At 41.5% G+C, this 24808-nt stretch overlaps 1 protein-coding gene across 1 annotated transcript in view; it reads left to right on the top strand.

The window, feature by feature from the left end:
* Positions 1-24808, top strand: part of CTTNBP2 (cortactin binding protein 2) — a 145369-nt gene that overhangs the window by 87545 nt on the left and 33016 nt on the right. Inside the window, exons 8-12 of the mRNA XM_019797705.2 lie at positions 1906-2160; positions 12125-12242; positions 15289-15564; positions 17922-18017; positions 19285-19364. Of these exons, the coding sequence (XP_019653264.1) occupies positions 1906-2160; positions 12125-12242; positions 15289-15564; positions 17922-18017; positions 19285-19364 (825 nt within the window). The remainder of the gene's footprint in view (positions 1-1905; positions 2161-12124; positions 12243-15288; positions 15565-17921; positions 18018-19284; positions 19365-24808) is intronic.

Raw genomic sequence — 24808 nt, 5'->3', positions numbered from 1 at the left:
GTTCATCAATTGATAGACACTTGGGCTGCTTCCATATCTTGGCTATTGTAAACAATGCTGCTATAAACATAGGGGTGCATGTATCACTTTGAGTTAGTGTTCTTGTATTCTTTGGGCAAATATCTGAACAAAATCATTGGAAGTACAGGGTTTCCAAAGTACAGAGATAAACAGTATATTTGATAGAGGAACTGAAGAAAATAATTATTTCTTATGACTTTTAATAAGAAATCAAAGGGGGAATGGAAAATTGAAAGTTTTTCAGAAATGATTACATAGGGGCGCCTGGGTGGCACGGCGGTTAAGCGTCTGCCTTCGGCTCAGGGCGTGATCCCGGCGTTATGGGATCGAGCCCCACATCAGGCTCCTCCGATATGAGCCTGCTTCTTCCTCTCCCACTCCACCTGCTTGTGTTCCCTCTTTCGCTGTCTGTCTCTATCTCTGTCAAATAAATAAATAAAATCTTAAAAAAAAAAAAAAAGAAATGATTACATAGCCCTTGTAATGTAAAAATCAGGAAAAAGTCAAGAGATTTGACTAGGGAAGGTCAGGAGCACTTAAACTCTGGGGCCTAATTAAGGGTTACCCAAGTAAAGGTGTCCATAGCCCAACAAAGAATAAGCCATGAAATGCTTTACCTAGCTGGAGTATGCCCAAGGACTCTAAGGTATTCCATTTACTGCCCAGCCCTGGTCTTGCCTTAGCCAAGTCGACTTCACTGGTATGAAGTACAGAACCAGAGTAAAGTCCACTTCATCAAGAGATGGCTTTAGCAGATGATCAGATGACTCACTCTAAATGTACATTGTTACCACGTACTGTCTTTCCTTCCTTCTACTCCATAAATTTTTTAAAATAAAGGTGCTTTAGCTCACTGAAAGATATTTAATATAGCAATATGAAATACCCCATGTGAAAAATTGGCCAAAAAGAAAACAAAGATAGGAAAATAAAATAAAAAAATACAAATCACCAAAATAATTCTTTCTTTAATGAAAGTCTTAAAAATGTCATGAAGACTGGTACCTGAGTGGAGGGAAGACCCTTGAGAGATGGAAAGGGGACCAAGATTTTCCCTGTAAAAGTACTTGTCAAACTTTGGTGCATCGGAACCACCCAGAGGGCTGGGCCTCACCTCCAGACTTTCTCATCCAGTGGCTCTGGGTGGAGGTTCAACTCTCATTTCCAACAAGCTCCCCAGGGATGCTGCTACTGCTGGTCTGGTGACCACACTTGAGAACCACTGCCCTAGAAAAGAGTTCTGAATTTACTCTAGCAACCAGCTAAGTGGATGATGAAGGCCTCGCAGAATTATCTTCTAGAGAATGGTCCCAATAATTGTAGTTGGAACATTTTCTAAGCGTGCATTTATCAGTTTCCAACTGCAATCACAGAACTCTCAATAGAGGCCCATAGACATTTCATGAACTTATTTGGCCTTGCTTTTCCCATACGTCTACCTTTTCCCCATCATCTAGATTTTTTTCCTTCAAGAGTCATTGGCATAAAATTCTAAGATCACCAGTTAGGACTGCCCTATAAGTAAAACTGGCTTATAGCAGCATTCGTTTAGTACATTCCTAGTAATACTGCACTTCGTTTTAAATTTTGAAAAATCTTTATGCTAAAGTTCATTCTCTTTTGTATTATTAAACTCCAGATGGTTAACTGTTGAGTGGAAATTCTTACAAAACAGCAAACATGAGTCACAGCAATGGGAAATACAGTAATTGACAGAGGTCAGAGAACTTGACTCAGCTCATCAGTGATATTCAGGATTGGAATGCCTGCTTTTCCCAGCTCACTGGTTCATGCCCAAGAACATTTAGAGGTGAATTTTAAATAATACTGTTCTCAACATTACTGTTGTAATCAACCCTTTCTTCCTGGTCATTTTATTTTCAGGATGGCTGGACACCAGTACACGCAGCTGTGGACACTGGTAATGTGGACAGCCTCAAGCTTCTTATGTACCATAGAGGACCAGCTTGCAGAAACTCTTTGCATGAGGAGGAACCCGAGTCAGGTGTCTTTGACTTGGATCAAGGAGAAGAGAGTCCTGAAGGCACATCCAAGCCTGTTGTTCCTGCAGACCTCATTAACCACGCTGACAGAGAAGGCTGGACCGCTGCCCATATTGCTGCTTCAAAAGGTTTTAAGGTGTGTCTGGTAGCAGCTGGCATCATTACACAGTTGTAATTTGATGAGTGAGACAGATGTCTGCTACTGACTGAGTGTATTTCAATGGAATGATTGGAGACTGACTGATATCCTTGCCGGAGACAATCAGCTACCAATATGAACTGACTTCTGTCCAGTAGTATTTACAGTCAACCATAAATGAGACTTCTTTTTTTTTAAATAAGAGTTTATTTATTTGAGAGCGAGAGAGAGAGAGCGTGTACAAGTGGGGGGGGGCAGAGGGAGAAGGAAAAACAGACTTCCTGCCTGTCATGTGGGACTCAATCCCAGGCCCCAAGATCATGACCCCAGCTAAAGTCAGATGCTTAACTGACTGAGCCACCCAGGCACCCCGACGCTTCTAAAAAAATAATACTTGGAGTTTGTTAACAAATGTGGGAGTAATTTCAGACATTTTTTTTAATCCCAAGTAAAATTAGGAGAAAGAGTTTGATGTTAATTTAGTTGACTAGATTGTTTGATTCAAGGACCAAGGCCATGCTACTGGTTAGAGGGAGGGCCAGAATTCAAATGCAGGCTCTTGACCCTGACCTTCCTCACTTATACTCTTCCTGTGCTGATTTACTGGTAGGTAAGAGGGGGCTCAAGATGTCACTCATCAGAGTAGAAAATGATTGATTATTAAGGAAATAGTAGGCCATTCACTCATGCTTTTTTCTGTTTTGATCAGTTTAGCAATAATGTACTTTAGTGATAAAAAGCTATTAGGGAGCTCCTGAGTGCAAGGCACTCTGTAAGCTGACATCTGCAGGGATCATTTATACCATCAGCTAACTCCTGGTTCAGTGGCAAGAGAACAGGATACAAGACAAGTGTAGATAAGGGAACATAACAAATTAAAATAAGGGTAATGGACATGCAGTTGGCACAGTATAAAAATGCAAATTTTATTTTATTTTCTGAAAAAAGAATGCACATAGAGAGCAGAGTCACAGGGATCTTAGGCTCAGAAATGGCTCTTTCGGGAGGCAATGGAAGTGATTTTGGCCTTGCAGGGTGGGTTAAATTTGCCACTCATCACTGGGATTGGAGAGTCATTCAGATTGGGCAGCAGCAGGAACAGAGACTGCAAGTAGGGAAGTGGGCAACAGCACTGGTTGGGCTGATGAGGGGTAGTGAGAAATAAGATGAGACTGGGGGGTTTCATAGTTTGGTGTGGACTTCAGTGACATTTTAAGGAATTGGGGCTTTATTTACTGGTCAGAGTAAAGCCACCGAAATGTTTTGTACAAGGGAGCAAAATAATCAGCTCTATAGTTTGAATGATTAATTCAGCAATAACATATAGAAGATTGGGGGTTATGAAAAAATTGGTGGCTGGAAGGAGAGACTGGTGAAAGATGAAGAGAGTGGCAGAAATGAGAGACATTACAGACCAGAAGTGTCCATAGTGCAGAGAGATTAGATGCAGAAAAAGAGGGAGCGGACGAAAAGGGAAGCAGTGACCTTACCAGAAAGAGAAAAGAAGAGGCGTCATTGTTATCAGAAGATAGAACGTGGGTTTAGACATACTGGATTTAAGTGCTGAGATGTTCATCCAGATGGAGATATCTGGGAATAGCTAGAAATTGCATTTGGAGCTCTTGGTAGGGTAACTTCCTGTTATTATGACCTAGAACAGAAGCTGTTCATTTTGGACTTTTTTTTTTTTTTTTTTAGTGAGAAAAAGGCATGATTTAGTTAAATGTGGAGGTATTGCTTGTTAGTAGTTTGCTCCTATTTTACCCTTTAACAAAAAAGTACAAAAACTTTGTGAGCTTGATATACATGTCTTGATTTGAATGAGATGCAATGCATATATATGATATAAAAGTTTTTAGGAGGCAAAGATGAGAACTGTGAAAAGTTTACATTTGAAAATGCACAGTTCATCTAAGACCATGAATCTCATTTGGTGGTAGAAAGGCACATTGAAGGGGTTGTTTTCAACCTACTTCCACCCCCTCAAGAAAATCTCTGAGTATAAGGCAAGATGTTACTGATAGGAGTGGGTTATATACATGCTCAACCTGGAGGGAAAAAAAAAAAAAAAAGAAACCCAGAGCATCACTGATCCAGAATGTTCAGCTGCTGAACCTCTCATGCTAAGCAGAGAGAGAAAGCGCTCCCAGGGTGAGTTACCCTGATGTGTAGGGCATTTATGTTGCTGTTCAGCTCTTTAATTATGAACTCCTTATTAGTCCTGGTGCTTTTTGTAATCAAGGATGGTATCTTCCTGGATCCTCAGGCCCTTCGCACACTAGATGCTCTGTCTGTCATTGTTGAGTAAAGGGGAATATGACCGCTTTCTCTCATGGAAAATGACTCTCCCTGTATTTTCTTTAAGAGGCAGAAGATAAATTTTGAACGAGAAAAGAGAGATTTTTAAAAGTGATCATGACTGACAACTCTGGCACACTGCTGAGTAGAATCATAGATTAAAATAATAGATTTTTTTTTTAAAGCCCCAGAATGGATACTTCATCTTCCAGTCTAGCCTCTTCATTTTATGATTAGGACATTTAAGCCCTGGAGGGAGTAATAGGGAGAAGTTGGGAATGAAGGCCAGATTGCCTGGTTTCATTATCTTCACACTGTACCATGCTGCCTTCCTTCCTAGTCAGAGGTATTGGAAAGTTCTTCTGCGCCATTTGCCTAATACAGAGCTCATGTCCTGGCTGAGATAGTTCTCCAGAGAGGTAATCCATTTACAGCTAAGTTCCTAAGCCTGATTTTCTGGGAAAAAAAAATAATTACAATTCTGAATTAATCATTGTGTGGGTGAAAAATTCTACCTTCACCACAAGCAGAGCTTAGAAAATGGATGTTTCTTCTCTGTCCAGCAGCATATGTGTCTGACCTACGTAAGGTAGCAGTACATCGTTACTTGTTTCCACGTGTTTTTCAGTAAAAAATGGTGGAATTTCGAGCTTGAAGGAATATAGCTCATGAGACCGACCTCCTCATTTTGTAGATGGAAAAAAAAAAAAAAAAAAAAACCAAGTCTCAGAAAATAGTGTAAGGTCAGTTCACGGAAGGTCAGATTCCCAAATCACTCTTCCCCCGTGTTAGTCCTTGTTCTTTCTCCCAGTGGTTAAGCAATTTACGCAAGTCACCGTTGAGTGTTTGGTAATAGGAGTGCCTCTCTCTAAAGCCGGCCTGTGATGAATCATTGAGCATAAACCTTTGTTTTCATCACAGAGTGAATAGAAAGAAGAGTTTCTTAATGAAACTCGGCTGTGTCATGAGACCTTTGACATGTCAACTTTGTGCAGCAGAAACATGAGGGAGATTTTCTGAATTTGATATCTCTGTTGTTGAAGCTCTCGTACAAAGAGATTCTTTATTTCGGAGGACTGTGTGTGTTTTCGGCTGCAGGACTAGATTCTAATTCTAGTTTATGTATATGACTGGAGCTGGTGGCTTCAGTTCTCAGGGTCTCGCTCAGTCTGTCTGGGTTAACGTGCTGATGATCTCATGCACATTCCTTCCTCCGCTTTCAGACCCTGCCCCATCCTCATTTCCCCTCCTGTTTCCAGGACCATCTTTCTCTTTGTTTTTCTGGTTTTCTCTTTTGTTTAACCATAAGCAACTCCCACGCTCCATTTGCGATTGGCTGGTCCTGTTTTTTAGGAGCTTATCCAGTCTTTCAGCTTTAACTGTGGCTTCTGCAGTAACTGGCCCCAAACCCCGATCTTCAAACCTAGCTTTTTACCTGTCTTCCAGACATACCTTTCTAGCATCCTAGCGGTCATCTCTGGGCAGGCCTACTGCCCTCTGATCAGGCCCTCTGATCAGGCCTACTGCCCTCTGTATCAGGCAGACCACAACCCTAACACAATGCAAGAATGGCCTAAAGATGGTGACAAGAGGGCACCATCTTTAGGCCATTCTTGCATTGTGTTAGGGTTGTGGTCTGCCTGATACAGGATTCTCTTCTAGCCAGGGAGTGTCAGGCACTTCCTCTGAGGCAGTAGCATCCATCCGAGTGGGTGGTCTGGATGAGGGTGTGTATTTCAAGTATAGGCCCTCAGGGGGCTCCGAGATTTAGATCTCCTCTCCCTGGGTCATGGCTGCAGGGAATAAGGTTGTGGGAGTCACTCCGTTTCTTCCTCGTCATGCGGAATTCGGTCACTGGCTGGGAGAGGAGAAAGATAAGATACTTATGAAGTTGGACCAACTCTTATGAAGTTGGAACCAGATGTGGATCGTGGTAAACAGAAATCTATGCTTTGGAATCTGTTTTTATGCTTTAGATTCTCAACAATTATTTTCCTTTTTCCCTTAACTTTTATAAAATTATTTTTGAAAAGGCCAGACTGACTCAGCTGTTAGTAAACAAAGGGAAGGCTATATTTTTTAACACTTATTCCAGAATATTCAGTGCAGAGTATTGCATCCTTGCTTAATTGGAGCAGCAGTGATTAACCGACAGGATCCTACAGGATTCTAATCTAAACTTAGCCAGCCAGAGTCCTGTTCCACCCCTTACCCAGGACGTGGACTCTCCTTGTTTTCCGCGAACACATTTCATGGACCTGGGTTTTGACCCTTTTCCTCCTTGTGCTCTGTACTTTTTCCCTTGCATGATCTTACTTATCCCCAGTTTATAACCTATAGAAATTCCAAAATACTGTCTCCAGCCTTACTTAACCATTTCCTGAATCTATCCAAGCAGGTCCTATTCAGGAGGGCCACGGTTTACAGGGCATCTCCTTGGAAACTAGAGCAGCAAAATTCCTTTGCCCAGTGCAGTCATTCTTTATGCCTGTCATCCCAGTGTAACTATTAACAGTACCCCACTTTTTACTCTTGAAAGTACACCATTTGGGGAATTATATGGTAACCCCATTGATGATTATATTCACTTTTGCTTCATCAGACAGCTCCATGTGGCTGCATCCCCGTGCTCCCATGTTTGTGCTCCTTGGCCCAGCTGCTGCATCTCTTGTTCCTTCTGAATCCAGTACCATCACCTCGCTTTTGTGTTCGCTTGTTCCTCTTCCTGACTTAACGAATTCAATGATTGGTACAACTAGATTTTATTTTATTTTATTCCTTCACATATGAATGTTGACTATGTTGCCTCCTCCATGTCTCGTGGGCGCTGCCCCTGGGGAGCCCTCCTCGTCTGCTTCCTGCAGGTTCCACCAGACTCTTCATCTGCGGCCTCTCCACCCCCTTAGCCCGCCATGAGAGGGACCTTTCAGACAGGGGAACTTGGTCATGTAATTTCCCTGCTTAGCGTCACTTCCAGGATCGTGCCAGACCTATATGGTGACAGACAAGTCCCTTCCTGATCTAGACTCAGTTTACCTCTATAGGCACACTTCCTGTCTCCTCTCCTAATGCATTCTGTGCTCTCAGCAGGCACTGGTGGCTGCGGTGCAAACACCCTGTGCTCTCTCTTCCCTCCCTTTGTCTCGTCTGTTCTTCTCATGACCTCAAATGGCCTCTTCTCCTGTCCTGACCCTTCCCTGTCTGGAAAACATCTCAGCTTAAGTCTTGGCTTCCAGAAGTGAGGTGTTCCCAGGGCACCTCTCCACACTTCGCTTAGAGCGCTTCTACTTTAATTGTTGGCATGCCTGTCTCTCTTTCCATCTCCTCCAAAAAAAGAAATCAGTTTTCCATTTTTGTATGTACTGTGTCCAGCAGAGTCTCTGGCCCATGAGTACTGTTGGCTGAACCGATAAGTGAATGGACTGTTACTGCAGTTCTTTCTTACTGAGCTCCTACTTTTCACCCTCCTTTCCAGTATACCTTCCAAATGTACCAGTTGGTTTTCAGAATCAAGCTTCTCATGGCACTCTGCTACCTGAATATATCCTCATGCCTACAGAAAACCTAACTTCATGCCAACCTTAGAACTCAGCCCTTCACAGCTAACTCCAGCTGTCTTTGTCCACTCACCCCGAAATCTACCTTGTTGCTTATGCCATTATTTCTCATTTTAACAGCCCCCATCACCCTGCCCTGCCAGACAGTGGGCATACCCACACCCCCAGTGGATCCCCCCTGTGCATTTGCAGGCTGTTTTCACTCTCCCTCCCTCTGCCCAATGTCAGACTCTCAGCTCCTTACCCTGACTTTGATCTTCTATCTAGCTCTTTGGACTTGGGGTTCCTTCTTAGTCTCCCTGGCACTTCTTCCTTGCTTCTCAGCTCTCCTTAAAGGACCGTGGCAGAGGTGGGCCACTGACCTTCAACAGCTCTTCCCCCCTTCCACTAATAATGGATTCTGCAGAGTTTGGGGCCCGTGACCACCCAAAATAAAGACTACATTCTCCAGACTCCTTTGCAGGTAATAAGGTCACCTACCTACGTTTTGGAGAGTGGGATGTGAGTGAAAGTGAAAATTTAAGCTTAAACCTCTGCTTTTTAAGTCTCTGTTGTAGCAGATGTATCTCTATCGTGATGAATAGGACTTTGGTTTAAACCCACTTGTCCAGATCTCTTGCTCTATGTCACTTGGGTAGGACACTGCCCGGTTTAGGCCTCCTGGGAATCCATTTCCAGAGGCAGTGATTGGCATCACAGCATTTATCCTGTTCACAAATCCCACCCATCGAGGAGAGAGCTTAGATTCTTTTCTCCACCTTTCCTTTCTTTTCCACCTAGTACAACTTTGGACATCACTTCAGTGCCATTTTGCCCACGTCTCTACGACACTTTGCATTCTACCCCGAGAAGCAGAATTATTACCTTACTCATCGTCACAACCCTTAGTTCTAACAGAGGACCTGGCAGAGTGCTTGGTACCTCTTCCTTAAAGTGGCCGGGGGTAATGAGCACTAAGTATTTGCAAAGTGTTAAAACTGTGCCTGGCACTTAGTATGCACTCAAAAACTGTAGCTGTGCTTGTTAAGTGTCAGTTGGGTGGAGGTTTTCAACTTCTTCCTGTTCCCCATGGAGCCCAGCATGGTGTGGAGCTCACACTTGCAGAGGGTTTGGAGATGCATCACCCTGCTGTCCTCCTGGGGACCGACATTGCTTGCTTCCTTATAGAGAAAGTCATTGCTTGTATTATTGCCCACTGACCTACCTGAGAATAATAAAAATTATATGCAATCCACTTCAAAGGTCAGAAGTAAAAGAATCTTGCAAATTTTGGTTGCATCTTTTATCATTTCTGTTTGTGATTTGAATAACGTCACCTAGAAGAATTATATTGAGATCAGTGATATTCGTTGATGTGTTATAATTCCTCACCACTTAATTGAATATTTGGGCTATTTTCTAATTAGTGATTATGTCGATTATAATAATAACACCTAATAAATATTGAGAGCTTAGTACCTGCTGAGAATGTAAACTTTTTATGCATCTTTTCATTTAAATCACGTAACAACCCTATAAATACAGATATTTAAACAAAGATAAGGAAACTGAAACAGAAAAGTTAAATGATTTACCAACAGTCATAGATAAAATCATTTACATTTGCAAAATTAGGATCCAGGTCTGTTTTTGCTTTTGCTGCAAGTATTAACTTGCATAATAAGGATATTATTTTTATCTCCTCTCTGGGAATTCACAAAGTTTAGTGCTCCGATTGCATTCTAGTTAATTTCCCATTAAAGTTTATTTCTAAGTCAGCATTTCTGAATTTTTCATTTACTATCTAATGCATTTACTGATATTATACAAATTAGTCATAACAGTTTGATAACTGTTATTTATATATTTGACTTTGTTTTCAGTTCATTTCTTGGCTTAGGGAGTTTTTGAATTTGAACCCCAGACTTATCTACAAAAAAAACAGACTTTGATTACAGTTGTTGGAGGAGATCCCTCCAACCTGAGCAGGGGCAGTGAGAAACCAATGCTCTAGTCATTTCCCTTTGCAGGCAAACCCCTGGTTCAGCTTCTCCATTTTGGGGCTCTAAAGACCTAGTCTCCCATCCCCCCAGCATCTGAAAAGATTCCCTACATCCACTTGGCCCTCACACCAGCATTGGCTTCCTGTTCAGATTTCACTTAATTGGTGGTTTTATCTTGCTTGCTTTCTTTTTGACCCTAAGGGATTTCCTGTACTTCCTTAAGAACTCATGTATTAAAGTCTGTTTTGGGGACAATATGAAGCAACTGGAACTCACATATACTCCTGGTGGGAGCGGAAATTGGTATAGCCACTTCTGAAAGCTCTTTGCAGTGTATACTGACCTAGAACAACATACGCATAACCTGTGACCCAGCAGGCCAGCTCTGAACATAACACCCAACAGGAATGTGTACATGTGTCCATCAAAGGACTCGTACTAGAATGTCCATAGTAGGGGCGCCTGGGTGGCTCAGCCGTTAAGTGTCTGCCTTCGGCTTAGGTCATGATCCCAGGGTCCTGGGATCGAGCCCCACATCAGGCTCCCTGCTTGGCGGGAAGCCTGCTTCTCCCTCTCCCACTCCCCTTGCTTGTGTTCCCTCTCTCACTGTCTCTCTCTCTTAAATAAATAAAATCTTTAAAAACAAAAAAAAAAAGAATGTCCATAGAAGAACCTGGTGTCCATTAACAAGAGAATAGATAATTATGACGTATTCACATATACCACACATGGAATACCACACAGTACTTTTTTTTAAAAAAAGGATAAACTATGATTACTCCCAACATATGGAATTTTATAGACGTTATGTTGAACAAAAAGAAGCCAAATATAAAAGTGAAATTGCAGTGTGATTCCACTTATATTAAGTTGATAAACAGGTTAAACCAATCACTGGTATTAGAAATCATCACAGCAGTTATTTGTGGGATAAAGGGGAGGGGCTAGTGATTGAGATGGAACATACAGGAGGCTTCCAGAGTGCACCTTACATAGTTATGTTCACTGTGTGATACTTCAAGCTTATCTGTGTACTTTCCTATGAGTATAGTATATGTCAATAAAAATATTTACATAAAAAGAGGAAAAATTATGTTTCTGTGTTTTACAAAACAGAAAAAGATGTTTTACAGCAAGATTTTCAGACTACCTGGTTTACTAATGTTAGAAGTGAAAAAATGAAATCCACCCAAAGCCTGTGTGTGTGTGTGTGTGTGTAAGGGAGAGATGGAGTGTTGCTTGTTTTGTTGCTAGTTCCTTTTTATGGTTCTGATCTGTTCAGTTTTGTGCTTATTCTGGTGGGATATCCGTAAACAAATCATGAAGTAGTTAAAGTTGGTATTTCAGGGGTTGTTGGCCAGTATCCTGATGTTCCATCCACCATGCAATTACTTACTTGAAAATGTTTACACGTATATTGTCTTACTTCTACGTTGTTATGAAAAATTTTGGAGAACTCAGAGTTTCCAGTTCATAGGTTACTGATACTTTTTTGGTGGGGATCTCCTGAAGCAACATAAAAGAAGAAAGAGCTGCAAAAGAGAGGACGCGTATCTTCAATATCTACTGGGAAAATTTTTCTAAAAACTCAATCAACATGGTGCTCATATTTTTCAAATAAAAATAGGGAAGTGTAAGATCTTAAATACAAAAGTGCTTGTGGGGACTCTGAGGCAGAATTGTTAAAATTGGAGCCCTGCACTTACATGACCAGGAAAATAGTTCATCATCTAGAAGATAGCATGGAGCACCGGTTGTAGCAAAAGTCTTTTTGCTTCATATTGCCAAATTACCATAAAAGGAGACTGTCTGCCGAAGTCAATTTCTTTCTTAATTTCACTCTGCAACATGAGTGATTAGTAAGCTTTTTTTCTCTTGAAACCTAAGAGGCTGTTCTGTGGAGCGATGTTGTGGTCTGTGATTCACATTTGAATGAAGCACTCTTTGCTTTCCATCTTGAGCCAGTGTTTAGATTAATGTGTGTATTTGGGTTGCTGGAATTGAAATACGATTTCTAGCTGAGAATTTCTGATTTGCTTGTTACAGGCGAATGACTTTTCCCTTGAATTTTTCATTTGAGTTTATTCATTTGGACGTGAGGTAATAGAGCCTCTGCCTTTACAGAACTGCCTGGAAATCTTGTGTAAGCATGGAGGGCTTGAGCCAGAAAGGAGAGATAAGTGCAACCGGACCGCGCACGACGTCGCCACTGATGACTGCAAGCATCTGCTGGAGAATCTGAGTGAGTACCATTCGCAGCTTTGTTCGTCCTTCCTCACACTGCCAGGGCCTCTGGCACAATGGAAGATATTCATGCAGCTAGGGTTTTCTCATTCACTTCTTAGCCTTCTTTGAACCGTAGCAACTACAAAAAACATTTTATTATAAATGTGGTAATTGTGTTTTCCATGCAGAATGGCTTTTTAGAGAATTAGTTGCTATTCAAATAATGCTGGCTCTTCTTTGTATTTTAATGACCTCAGACAGTATTTAAATAATTACTCCTCTTTTCTTTTGGACTTAGATTGTCTCTCTAAGACAGGAGATGAATAGGGTATGAAGAATCATGGCTGGGGCTGGGTACTACCATTAGCTGATCATACAAATGTAGGAAAGTTATCTTTCAATGCCTGGTTGCCGACCTGCCTATGAAGATAATTGATGATCTTTTGGGTCTCTTCCAATTCTAAGAGTATATGCTCCTCAGCACATGTTCTAAAAGGTTCACTTGTGGGTTTATGGAGTATGGAGTTTCAGATCATACAAAATATTACAATTTCTTATATCAAGATTATCACTCAATCCATCCAATCAGCCAGCTATATCAGTATTTCGACTTTAACATATATTCTAACACTGAGACAGAAAATGAAAATAAACATAAGAAATAAATTATCACATGGTATGTGAGACAGTAATTTATGCTATGGAAAAGACTCGGGAGGACTGGGAGTGTGTGAGGATGGGTTTCAGTTTTTAAAGTGATGGTCAAGGTAGCCTCACTCGTAAGACGTTGAAGCAACCACTTGACGGAGGCGAGCAGGGCAGCTATGTAGACTCTCAGGTAAGAGTTTTCCAGGCAGAACATCAAGTGGACAGAGGCCCTCAACTACGAGCATATCTGTTGTGTCTGAGGGTGTCTGAGGAGCTGTAAAGAGGGCAGAGTGCTGGGTTGGAATGAGCGAGGGGAGAGAAGTTATGAGATGGGATGAGGTGGCGGCCTGATCTGGTTAGAATTTGTAAGCCGTTGTAAGGTAACCCTTTCAATGTTTGAGCTTCACAGTGACAGGATCCACTGTACATTTTCATAATTTCTGTGGCTTCTGTGTTGAGAATAATTGTAGGAAGTCCCAGGAGAAGTCAGAGAGGCTTGTTAGGCCCTTGATGTCTTCCCGTGAGAGAAAATATTGACAGCTCACTCTAGGATTGTCACAGATGAGGTGGTGAGAAGGGGTGGGATTCTGGAGACAGCTGAAGGAAGAGCCAGCAGAACTTCCTGATGGACTGAATCTGAAGCATGGGGGTGGGGTGGGATTCGTGTATCACCCCCAGGAATTCAGCCTCAGCGATTGGCAGGATGGAGTGGCCATCACCTGTCAAGGGGAAGGCTGTGGGTGAAGCAGATTTTGCTAGTGAATATCAGGAGTTCCGTTTTAGGGGTATGAATGTGAGATGTCTGTTAGGGTGTCTGTGTGGAGATGCCAAGTCAGCAGGAATCCCGGAGATGAGTATGAGCTGGATACATAAATCTAAGAGTCAGCAGTTTAGAGACGATATTTAAAGTCATGGGACTTGATGAGATCACTAAGGAAGTGAACACAGAAAAAGTACAAGAAAGGAGCCCTGCAACACTCTATGGTTAAGAACTCTGGAAGATGTGGAGGGGCCAGCAAAGAATCATTACAGAGTGACCAGTGAGGCATGAGGGAATCCTGTGGGAGTGGATCAGAGAACAGAGAGAGAGCAGTTGTGTCGGAAGCTGTTGACAAGGTGAGAACTGAGAATTAATGATAATGGAAAAAATAATCTAGTAGTTGGTTAATAGAAAAAGCCAGTTTAAGAAGGGAATCATAAACATAGGCTTTTTTTAACATTTTATTTTCATTTTAATCATACAAATACTTCTTTCATCAACTGCCAGGTGAAGGTCTTTACCTTAGTATGGTTTTGCGGACTGAAGTTCCACATATTCTTATTTGAAAACCATACCTCTAATGCTTCATCTATGATTTCTAGTGTTTGAGGACTTAAACATATTTATAAAGCATGAGGACTTAAACACATTTATAAAGCAAACTAAATTTTTTTCTAATTTTGTGTAGTCTCATCTATACCTCATTAGGTGACCTTTTTTTAATACCTCCTCTGTTCAGTGTCTCTAAAGTGTTCAACTTCATTTTTATAGGATTAGTAAGTCATTTCATCAGTTTATGGAATATTTAATTTACTAATTATAATAATGAGTTCAGTAGATATAAAAGATTAGTGAATAAGCACAAATGATTCTTGGTGAGCTCATAATTCAGTTCATGAGAATAGAAGTACATCGGACACTGCCCACTTCAGTGGGGCCTCAGTCAATTGGTGTCACAGACAGATTGGAAAGATCATTTAAAAAGCTTGAACTGCACTGTTCACTATTTATTAAATACTCACTATTATTTACCATGTAACTGACAGTATGTAAAATTCATTTCAAACATGAGTTCCTTTAGTCTTTATAACAATTTAACAGCACATTCCTAACATTCTGTGGAAGGAACTGGGGTATAGAGAGATCACGGCAATTCACCAAGTACACGTGGCTAGTAGGAGGCTGGCCCTGAGGCTCAGACCGAGGTCTGTAGGAGTCTGAAGCCACCATCACTGACCTCTACAACTGTAACCTGCCTTATTCATGCTGTTATCGATGTTGGTGAGGAGAAAGGGCAACATAGAGAATTCAGGGTCAAGAGAGCACTCTGGTTTTCCCAGGTTTTTTTTTTTTGTTGTTTGTTTGTTTGTTTTTAAAGAATTTGAGAGTCTTGCTGAAGGGAAGATGAAGGGAAGGGCCAATGAACTACAGAAGCCCGAAGATACAAGGAAAGATAAACAATTCAAGCAACATGATTCCAAAGAAACTGTGAAGAGTTTGGGAGACCAAAGTTTGCTGTAGAAGGGCATTCAGTTAATAATATCTAAAGAAATACGATAGCTGCCCTTTGCTTTGTATTTAAAATGTTTGGTTTTTCCTATCAAGGTTTTGTTTTGTTTTGTTTTTTTTCCTAATTCTTTTTTTCTTTCAACAGACGCTCTTAAAATACCTTTAAGGATTTCAGTGGGTGAGATTCCACCAGGCAACTATGGTTCAGATGACTTTGAATGCGAAAACACAATATGCACTTTAAATATCCGCAAACAGACATCATGGGATGATTTTTCAAAAGCAGTGAGTCAAGCTCTGACAAATCATTTCCAAGCAATCTCATCTGATGGATGGCGGAGTCTGGAAGATGTGACATTTAATAACACCACTGACTCCAGCATTGGCCTCAGTACCAGCAGTGTGCGATCCGTCATGCTAGGTATCGGCAGTCCTGTGATGAAGAGAAAGTTAAATTTCTGGGTTTATTTATGTTTATGGGCTCCATAACCTGATACTTAGTTCATTGATTAAATATATTCGGAGCTCACTTGTGACAGCTGCTGGTGCTGAAAACCTTGAGTATTCACAATGCAGCCATTACATAATGTTGCCTGTTAATATGAAAGATGCTTTTATGCCTCAGATAATACTTAGCGAGTAAAGAACAAGAAAGTCCTTGATGAGGCTTTGTGATTGCACTTGCTATCTGATAAATGCAAGAAACTAACCACATTGCAGCTGCTTACTGGTGCACGAGTTCTGAACACAGCTCCAGATTTGCACTTGGGCTGTGCCAGGGATGCTTGTAGTATATAAACACCTTACCTCCAGGACAGGAGTGCTAATGTAGTCTAGAGCTGGAGGAAGCACTCTCCATTGAAGATGTACTCAAAGCTCCCACATGGGATGAGTCAGGGTGATAACTGGTTATTTATGTTTGATAGACACTATGAAACAGACTCCGGAGAACTTATAAAGATAAAATTTGTTGGGGCATCTGGGTGGCTCAGTCCGTTCAGCGACTGACTCTTGGTTTCCGCTCAGGTCATGATCTCAAAGTTGTGAGACCGAGCCCCATGTTGGGTTCTGCTCTCAGCATGGAGTCTGCTTGGGATTCTTTCCCCCTCCCTCTACCTCCCCCTCTGGTCCTCCCCCTGCTCGCTTGCACTCTCTCTCTAAAATAAATAAATAAAATCTTAAAAAAAAAAAAAAGATAAGATTTGCTTTCTGGTGAGCATAAGAGCTCTCTAAATGTCCCTGGTTAGTTTGATTCCTCTTGAGCCAGGACAGCTAGCATCTGTGCGGAACCTGCTCTTATTTCAGACCTGTGTTGGGAGCTTTATACACAGCACCTCAATGAGTCCTTAAAACAGGCTCATTCTGCAAATAACTATACAAGATGACTTGCCTGAGATCACAGAGCAAAGGAGTAAAACAGGATTCAAATCCCAGTCTGTCTGGTAGGAAAGCCTGCATATTTTCAGCAGCACTCTGTTGCAAAAGAAAGGTCAAGGTTGAGGAAAAGGGTGAGTTTCACCATGCTTTTAATACATCAGCTTATTAGGTCAGAAAGTGTTTTATTCTGTTAACTTATATATGCTAAATCATTTTAAAAATATATGTATATATTTTACTAGTTTTTAAGGCAGATTATTCCTGACAATTTTATGTATCTTTGGCAAGATCATTAAAATAATTGTTATAGAAGAATTATTATATAGTTAAGTAATTGCATTAAGACGATATGTCATACATGATTCTCAGTAACACATTTTGCCCACACAATGAACTGTTATTCAAGGTGTGGTTGTGCCCAGAAGTCTAATAAGTCAGCACAGACTTGTTTTGCAGAAAATGGCCTTTCATCATTAGCCCTCATCTAGCTAATCTGGAAACGAGCATAAGCAAATGGATATTTACCACCATCAGAGAGACTTACCTCTGTGAGTAGTGGATGCTAAGACCTGATGGTTCCAGTGTTCATGCTTGTCAGTGACGTGTGGGGCACCCTGATTGTTTCAGATTGAAAGATCATTGAGTTCTGTGGGTAGAGGGCTTAGGTTACTGTCTGCCTGTAGCTGCTTGAAAATTAGCAACTATGACAAGTTATTTATGTATATAAGTAACTTTACTATATTGATATCCTAACTAGAGTAAAGGGACCCAGGCCAACAGATAACCAGTGAGTTATAGGGAGGCCCTGCATATGTGGTAGGAACATTTAAGAATTTAAGATCTGTGGGAGGGAAGGAATGGGACAAGTATCTACCATGCATCCCTCCCTAGAGTAGACAACCTATGACGTGGGATCCTTTCTGAGCAAGAGTGAGCAGAGGGCCCAGACTGTGGGAGGCTTGCTTTATTCTCAGCTCCTGAAGTTACTGGTTTTTTTCTGGAATCTAAAACTTTGTTGGAAAGGGAGCAGATCATAAAGGACCCGTGACCTCATCCAGAGTGCTTGGACTTACTTTGTAAAGCAGGTACTGCAAGAGCCGTGAAAAGTTGTCATCAGCTTTGTTCCTGAAAACTTAACCCTAGAAATAATTTTTGCTCCCCAGATTTCTCTCTTACTCTGGAAAATAGCTCTGGAGAAGCCTGTTGTTGGAAGGCCTTCCTTTTGACCTTCCATAGACGTTGTGTTTGGGAGTTCACCCCCGTGGCCCTTGACATATTCTGTGCGTGGCTTTGACAGTTGAAGATCTGGGTTCCTTAGGGTTCTCACATAGGAGATTGCCTCCTACAGGAAAAGTTACTTTTAAGCTTCTTTGACATTTTATTTCATTCTTTTTGAACTAGGAAATGTGCCATGGTCAGCAGGTCAGAGCTTCTCCCAGTCCCCGTGGGACTTTATGAAGAAAAATAAAGCAGAACAAGTCACTGTTCTTTTATCAGGTAAGGATAGTCCAGACGGAGGGAATGCTGACACGGTGTTTGGCTTCATGATTGTTTCCTGGGGCTGGTTCTTAAATCTGAGCATTTCTGTCCCGCATTCTCTAGCAATGCATGTATGGCTCCCTCTGCTAAGTCATTAGATGTTTTTTGAAACATTTGATTAAGGAGAAGAAAAGAAGCCCTGTTTTTGACACCCCTGGTGATATCCATCCTGATCATTGATTGCTGCGATTTTTTTTCTTTTTTTTTCAAGATTTTATTCATTCATTTATTTATTTATTTGAGAGAGAGAGCGAGTGGGGGGAAGAAGGGTGGGAGGAGCAGAGGGAGAGGAGTGGGGGGGGGGGACAAGCATAATCCCCACTGAGCAGGGGAACCTGCCCTGGGGCTGAATTTCATGTCCCTGACCCTGAGATCAAGACCTCAGCCCAAGCTTAATCAGCTGAGCCACCCAGGCGCCCCGCTGAGATACTGCTCGCCTCTCTCATTAGGAACAAACCAGAGGTTAAACCTAAGGTTCTGAGAGAGTGACAAGAGACCATGTTAAAAAGAAATGACTTCTGTTACTGTCAAGTCCGGTGTATGATTAATATGATTATTGTGATCGTACCAGGTAATGTTTGGTGAGCTCCTATTATGTGCTAGGCCCTGTTGTTTACAGTGCATTGCAAGTATAAATTCATTTCATCCTTATAACAACCCAAGGAGATATGTATTTCTGTTTACCCTCATTTTATGTACAAAGAAATTAAAGCTCAGAAAGATTAATTTTCTGGTCTAAAGTTATATAGCTAGTAAGGATTACAAGAATCCTCAGTTTCTCAGCCCTTAACTCTAAAAGGGATTTCATCATGTATTTCTCATAGTTGGGAATGGAGTCTTTAAAAGTTCAGCTAATAAAGTTTCAACTAATAAAGTTGTATTCTATTGTTTGAACTACTTACTGAAGTTAAAAAAAAAAAATGTGAGACTATCCCAGAAAATTCCTTTAGGCTCAAGCACTAAATTGAGAGAGTAGCAGAACTTGGGAGCGAAGTGAGGGAGATAGAGTTTGGGGAAGAATGTAAAGGATAACTTCCCCCATTGGCTCTGGTCATGATCTCAGGGTTTTGGGATCAAGCCCTGTGGTGGGCTCATGCTGGTCGTGGAGCCTGTTTGAGATTTCTCTCTCTCTCTCCCTCTGCCCCTCCTCTCTCTCTCTCTACCTCTCCAAAAAAAAAGGCGGGGGGGGGGACCAATTTTCCTTCTGTGTATTGCTTTCTTATAGGTCCTCAAGAAGGCTGCCTCAGTAGTGTGACTTACACGTCAATGATCCCTCTTCAGATGCTCCAGAACTACCTCAGGCTGGTAGGTGGCTGCTGCCAAGTGGAGTCTTAAGCTCCCATCTCTGACGCTGGAATATATTGGTTGGCCCATTTTCATGTTTGAAAGAGTATGAGCCCCTACTCACCCTGTGCCCTAACCCTGTGACCTTCCCCAGCAGCCCTTTCCCTAGAAGGCTGCTGGTCACTTAGTTCTGGGTTTCTGTCACAGTCGTGCGTGTGTTCACTGCCTGGACCCAGGGACTGTTACCTGTCAAGTGTTATAATCGGAGCAGGAGATTGTCTTCCCCCAACATGGACTTGACATCAAGAAACCGATCATCAGTATGAAAGACAATGGCTATAAATAGCAAGATGCTTCGCTGTAAACTTTTATAATTGAAAGCTAAGTTAAAAATGCTAGTATTAGTTAAAATATTGATTTGGCCACTTCAACGGAAACCAAATAGTTATAGCTTAAGCAGTGTAGAAGTTTATTTTTCTCAAACAGAGAAATCCCAGCAGGGAGAGAGCCAGCCAGAGGATGTGGGGCAGGGTGACCCCCGCAGGGTGGCAGCACCTTCTCTCTCACCGGGCCACTCTGACCTGGGGTATTGCATATGTGGGTTTGGTCAAAGAGAGTCACCAGGTTCTAGCCTGCAGGAGGAGAGCCTGGAGGGCAAGCCCCTTGCTTTCTGGGGAGTTGCACACATCAGTTCTACCCACAACCCACTGACCAGAATTGAGACACAGTTCACACCTAGTTAGGATATGTGGTCTTCTGCTGGGCAGCCGTGCACCCAGCTAAAACTAGTTCTGTTATTAAAGGGAAGAAGAATATGATTATCAAGAGAAAGCAAATTCTAGACAGTGAATAACTATAATGCTTTGCATTTGTCTGGTAGTTAGTATATGCCAGACAGTGTGCCAAATGCTCATACATGTCTTATTTATTCCTCAAAACATCCCTGTGAGGTAGATAACATCATCCATCTTATGGATGAGGAAATTGAAGCGGAGGCCACGAGGCTAGTGAGTGATTCAGCCAGGACTGTGCAGTCCCTGCGACACGCAGCGGTCTCTGTGTGAGATCCATCTAATCTAAGAAACTGATATTGAAGGTATAAAACTTGAGGCAAATATTCATTTCGTTTGCTGCCTTAATTTGGAAAGCTTTTAAAAAAAAAAATGGGTTTGCCTGTGGCCCTTTACAAAAATTGTTTCCATTAACTATCAATTGATATCTTTGTTCCTCATGAAAAGAAGTATTCAAAACCATTCTGTTGATGTTCTAGCTAAACTCTAGAGTTGGGGTTGACCTTTGTAAAAGTAGCCACAGTAGCATAGAAACATTTAGAGGCTTTACAATTTAGAAGAGATGGTGTCTTGTAAATCTGAGGCATTCGTTTGTTTTCTTTGTCATGTGTTCCTCTCTCCCTACAGCTTCAAAGTAAGCCTGAGGGTTACATACAGGTGGGAGGGAAGGCTGTCTCCTTCCTGTGCTTCAGTGAAAGTTGAAGTTGACCAGTTGGTTTTCAGGAATGTGAGTCTAGGCTCCCAGTAGAATGAACATATAGAACCACTTTCTTTTCTCCCTTCTCCCTTCTCAGCTTCTCTGTACCAGGCAAGGTTCTGGCTCAGAGCTTTTCATTCACTCAGATGATAAACAGAAAGGTGATGAAACAGATTACAAGTGCACATTAGGCTTGACAGCAGGTCAAATGAAATGTCTATTAGTACATTATATCCAGAATATTCCAAGTATATTTATATGTGTGTCTCCTAATGCATAAGACATGGTAACTACCAATGACCAACAAACCAGACACTAACTAGTTGTTAGTTCTAGTCTCAGTTTAATGAGTGTACACAAAAGGCTTTTTAAAATTCAACAATTATCCCCTGGATGAAGATAGTAAATATTTATCATGCACTTCAAAATTTAAAGTGCTTCAGGCAATAAGATAATACCATGGTTGTGAATGTTTCATCTTCCACATGAGATTATAACGCCCTAATGAGATAGATAATATGTTAACACGTTTTTGTATCCTGTTTAGTTATCTAATTCAGTTGTTTGACAGGTATTTATTGAGAGCCTTCCAAATGCAGACAGTATTTTAGAAACTTAGGATATACCTATGTGTGAGATGTGTTCCCTGACCTCATGGAGCTTACATTCTAGTGGGGGAAGACAAGTAAGAAACAAATGAATAAATACATCTGTAATGACATGGCCAGTCAAGTATGCAAGTATATAGAAAAGTATGTAAGTATAAAGGAAAATAAAGCAGATAAGGAGATAAAGAGCTAGTGGGAAGGGTGGCAGAAAGAACTTCTGGATGGAGTTGATAGCAACGACCTTTCTGTAGTGATGTATAGACGGAAAACTAAATGAGGTGAAGGTGGTAGCCTTGTGAAGGGTGTTCGAAGCAGATGGAAGCTAGATTGCTTGGGATCATGGCAAGGACTTTGAATTTTATTCCAGGTGTGCAAGAAAGCCACCAGTAGGGTTTGAGCCAGAGAGTGACATATCCACCCAGTGCCACAGTAACTATAGGCACATCGATAGGTCTTTGAATTGTGGAAAATCTGTGCGACATGCAAATCTAGTAATATCTGACTTTACTGGGTATTATGTGCCAGGCTCTGTTGTAAGATATAGAGATCGTTTCATTTAATCACTCCATGAGGGTAGGCATTTATATCAGTTACTCCCATTTTACAGGTGACTAAACCAAGATGTAAAGTAACTTGTCCAAGGTGAGCAAGCAGGTGCTAGAGCCTAAGGAGTTGCCCCTAGTCTGTCTTCCTTTCTCATGCTTGTAATAATAGTGTACTTATTAACCTGTTGGTTTAGAAGGAATCACAGTAACCAGTTGTAACTGTGTGTGTAAATGTAGTACATAAAATGCATATATTAAAGCCTTTATGGAGAAAGCCACATGGATTGAAGACTTTAAATCAGATTTGTTTTTTTAATGGTGTTATTTTTCAATACTTTCATTATATAGTTAGAGTAATACACATCTTAAATGTCCATTCTGACAGTTAATGAGGAAACATTTAACTTGATTGAGTTTTAAGTTGCTAATAATTTATCATAATAGTTGAACTTTGTGTATTAACTCAGACTTTTCCTAGCCGGTTGCAGTTTTTATTACGTTATTTGCAACCTTCTTTTTTAATACAGTGACTATGAGTAATTATTATATTAGAAAACTACTTGCATAGATCATCCTTATCTGAGCACTACTTTAAAAGGCTGGATCTGAATCTGCCAGGACGTAATTCTTGGGATTCCACTGCCTGGTAGCCCTCCACCCCCATTTGTGCCACACTAACCATCAAGAATCAGGACTAGAGGGGCGCCTGGGTGGCACAGTCGTTAAGCGTCTGCCTTCAGCTCAGAGCATGATCCCGGTGTTCTGGGGATCGAGCCCCACATCAGGCTTCTCTGCTAGGAGCCTGCTTCTTCCTCTCCCACTGCCCCTGCTTGTGTTCCCTCTCTCACTGGCTGTATCTCTCTGTCTAATAAATAAATAAATAAATCTTTAAAAAAAAAAAAAGAATCAGGACTAGGAAATTCCACCTGCTCTTCATAGAGTCCCATAATGAATTTGCTATGTTCCCATTAAAATAATGTTGTAAATGATGACGGTTATGTATCTAAGGCCACAGATCTCGATCTAGCAGGTATCTGGCCAGTTCTAGCCTAATCTCTTTTTAATGTTTCTTTTTTTTTTTTTTAAGATTTTATTTATTTATTTGACAGAGATAGAGACAGCCAGCGAGAGAGGGAACACAAGCAGGGGGAGTGGGAGAGGAAGAAGCAGGCTCATAGCGGAGGAGCCTGATGTGGGGCTCGATCCCATAACGCCGGGATCACGCCCTGAGCCGAAGGCAGACGCTTAACCGCTGTGCCACCCAGGCGCCCCTAATCTCTTTTTAGCAGGAGGATAAATGTGGGTAAGGCTCTAGTGGAAGGAAGAAGCCAGTTCCCTGGTATGACAAAGGGTGGCTCGAACACCAGTGAATCTTTTGGCTTCCATAGGAATTATGGAAGAAGATCCTGGGCGGCCCAGCAAGTGTCAGCCCAGAGGAGGTCTGGAGGACCAAGAGCTCGTGAGTGTTAGAGGCTGGGTGACAAGGGAACGGTTAGATCCAAAGTTATATCTTATGGTTGTTTGGTTTTTTGGTTTTGGAGTTTTTTGTTTTTTGGGTTTTTTTGGGGAATAACTACAATACCAAATTATTATGCCTGTGTTACTAAATGAGGGCCTGTCTTTATTTGAAATTAGTAACCAAGTCCAATCTTGACTTTTCAAGTTTTAGTAAACTAATTTTTAAAAACCTGTGGTGTGTCTCTCTATGAACCGTAATTTCTCTTACATTCCCATTATTCTTTTATACCGATTCTATAAAGAGGGACCTCAGCATATGGCTAAAACCGTCTTGCTACTATGAAGGACTCTAGCTTTTTTGTAGCCCGGATGCTGGATGTGCCAGGATTGTTTGGAGGGATTTTATGCAAATCAGTTGACAGTAACTGTGTTGTTTGTGGCTCTGAAGCCTCTTTAAAATCGGTGTCAGAAGAGGTCAGAATGAAAGTCTTCGCTATAAAGCCATGACACTTTAAGCTACAGCCATCTCAGCTTTACTGGCTCAGTAAAAACATTTTATTTTTTATTCTTTTTTGAGTTCAGCATCTTAGCCCGATCAGGCCTAAAACCATCTCTCGACAGTAGAAGCTTTCCCTCAGACTCTGATGAGTGAAACTCGGAACAGAAATTGAGGTTTATTGCTTTAAAATAATGTGGCAAGTCTGAGAACACATCCCAGGTGCCCCATGTATGCCCTGCCACCGTGAAGCTGGCAGCTCCCCTGGTGCACTCCAGCCTGCAGAGAACACGGTGGAGGGGAGCACAACCTAGGGCTGGATGGGCCTTTGTCGAGGTCATTGTTGCCCTTTAATCCAGAATTCATTTGTGTCACAAAAGCACTAATTGACATGTGATAAGAACTTCCTGAATAGGCTGTGGAGACACAAGAGTAAAAGGGATTGGTAGGGATTGTGATAATAAGGCCAGTGTCCCTTTCGTAATAAGCAGAAATGTGCCACTGTGAATGCATACTTCGGAGTAATTGTGGTGACTCTAATTCACCTTTCGGAAGTTGAGTTTGATTTTCTTAAAGAGCAGATCTCCTTTCAAAACAATTAAAATCTTTACCTTCCGTGCCCCAAGTCTTGTCTGCCTGCCTACCTTCCTATCTATCTTTAGAGCCCTCTGCTGGCAGCATGAAGCGTGTGTATTTATAATACCTAAGATCTTTGCTGTTCCGAGAAATGTTAATTTTTAGCTAGAGCAGATAAATGTGTTGTCTTTGCATAGCTTTGCATGTTTGCACCAGTCTCAGTAGAGCAACGGGCTCCTGGTAATTATTTTGTTGTTCAGATCTGAAATGGTAACCAACACAATTACACCATTT

This window comes from Ailuropoda melanoleuca, chromosome 1 (genome assembly GCF_002007445.2).
Source record: "Ailuropoda melanoleuca isolate Jingjing chromosome 1, ASM200744v2, whole genome shotgun sequence".
NCBI lineage: Eukaryota > Metazoa > Chordata > Mammalia > Carnivora > Ursidae > Ailuropoda > Ailuropoda melanoleuca.
Note: the sequence above shows the minus strand (reverse complement) of the source record. Positions and strands in the feature narration are given on the sequence as shown.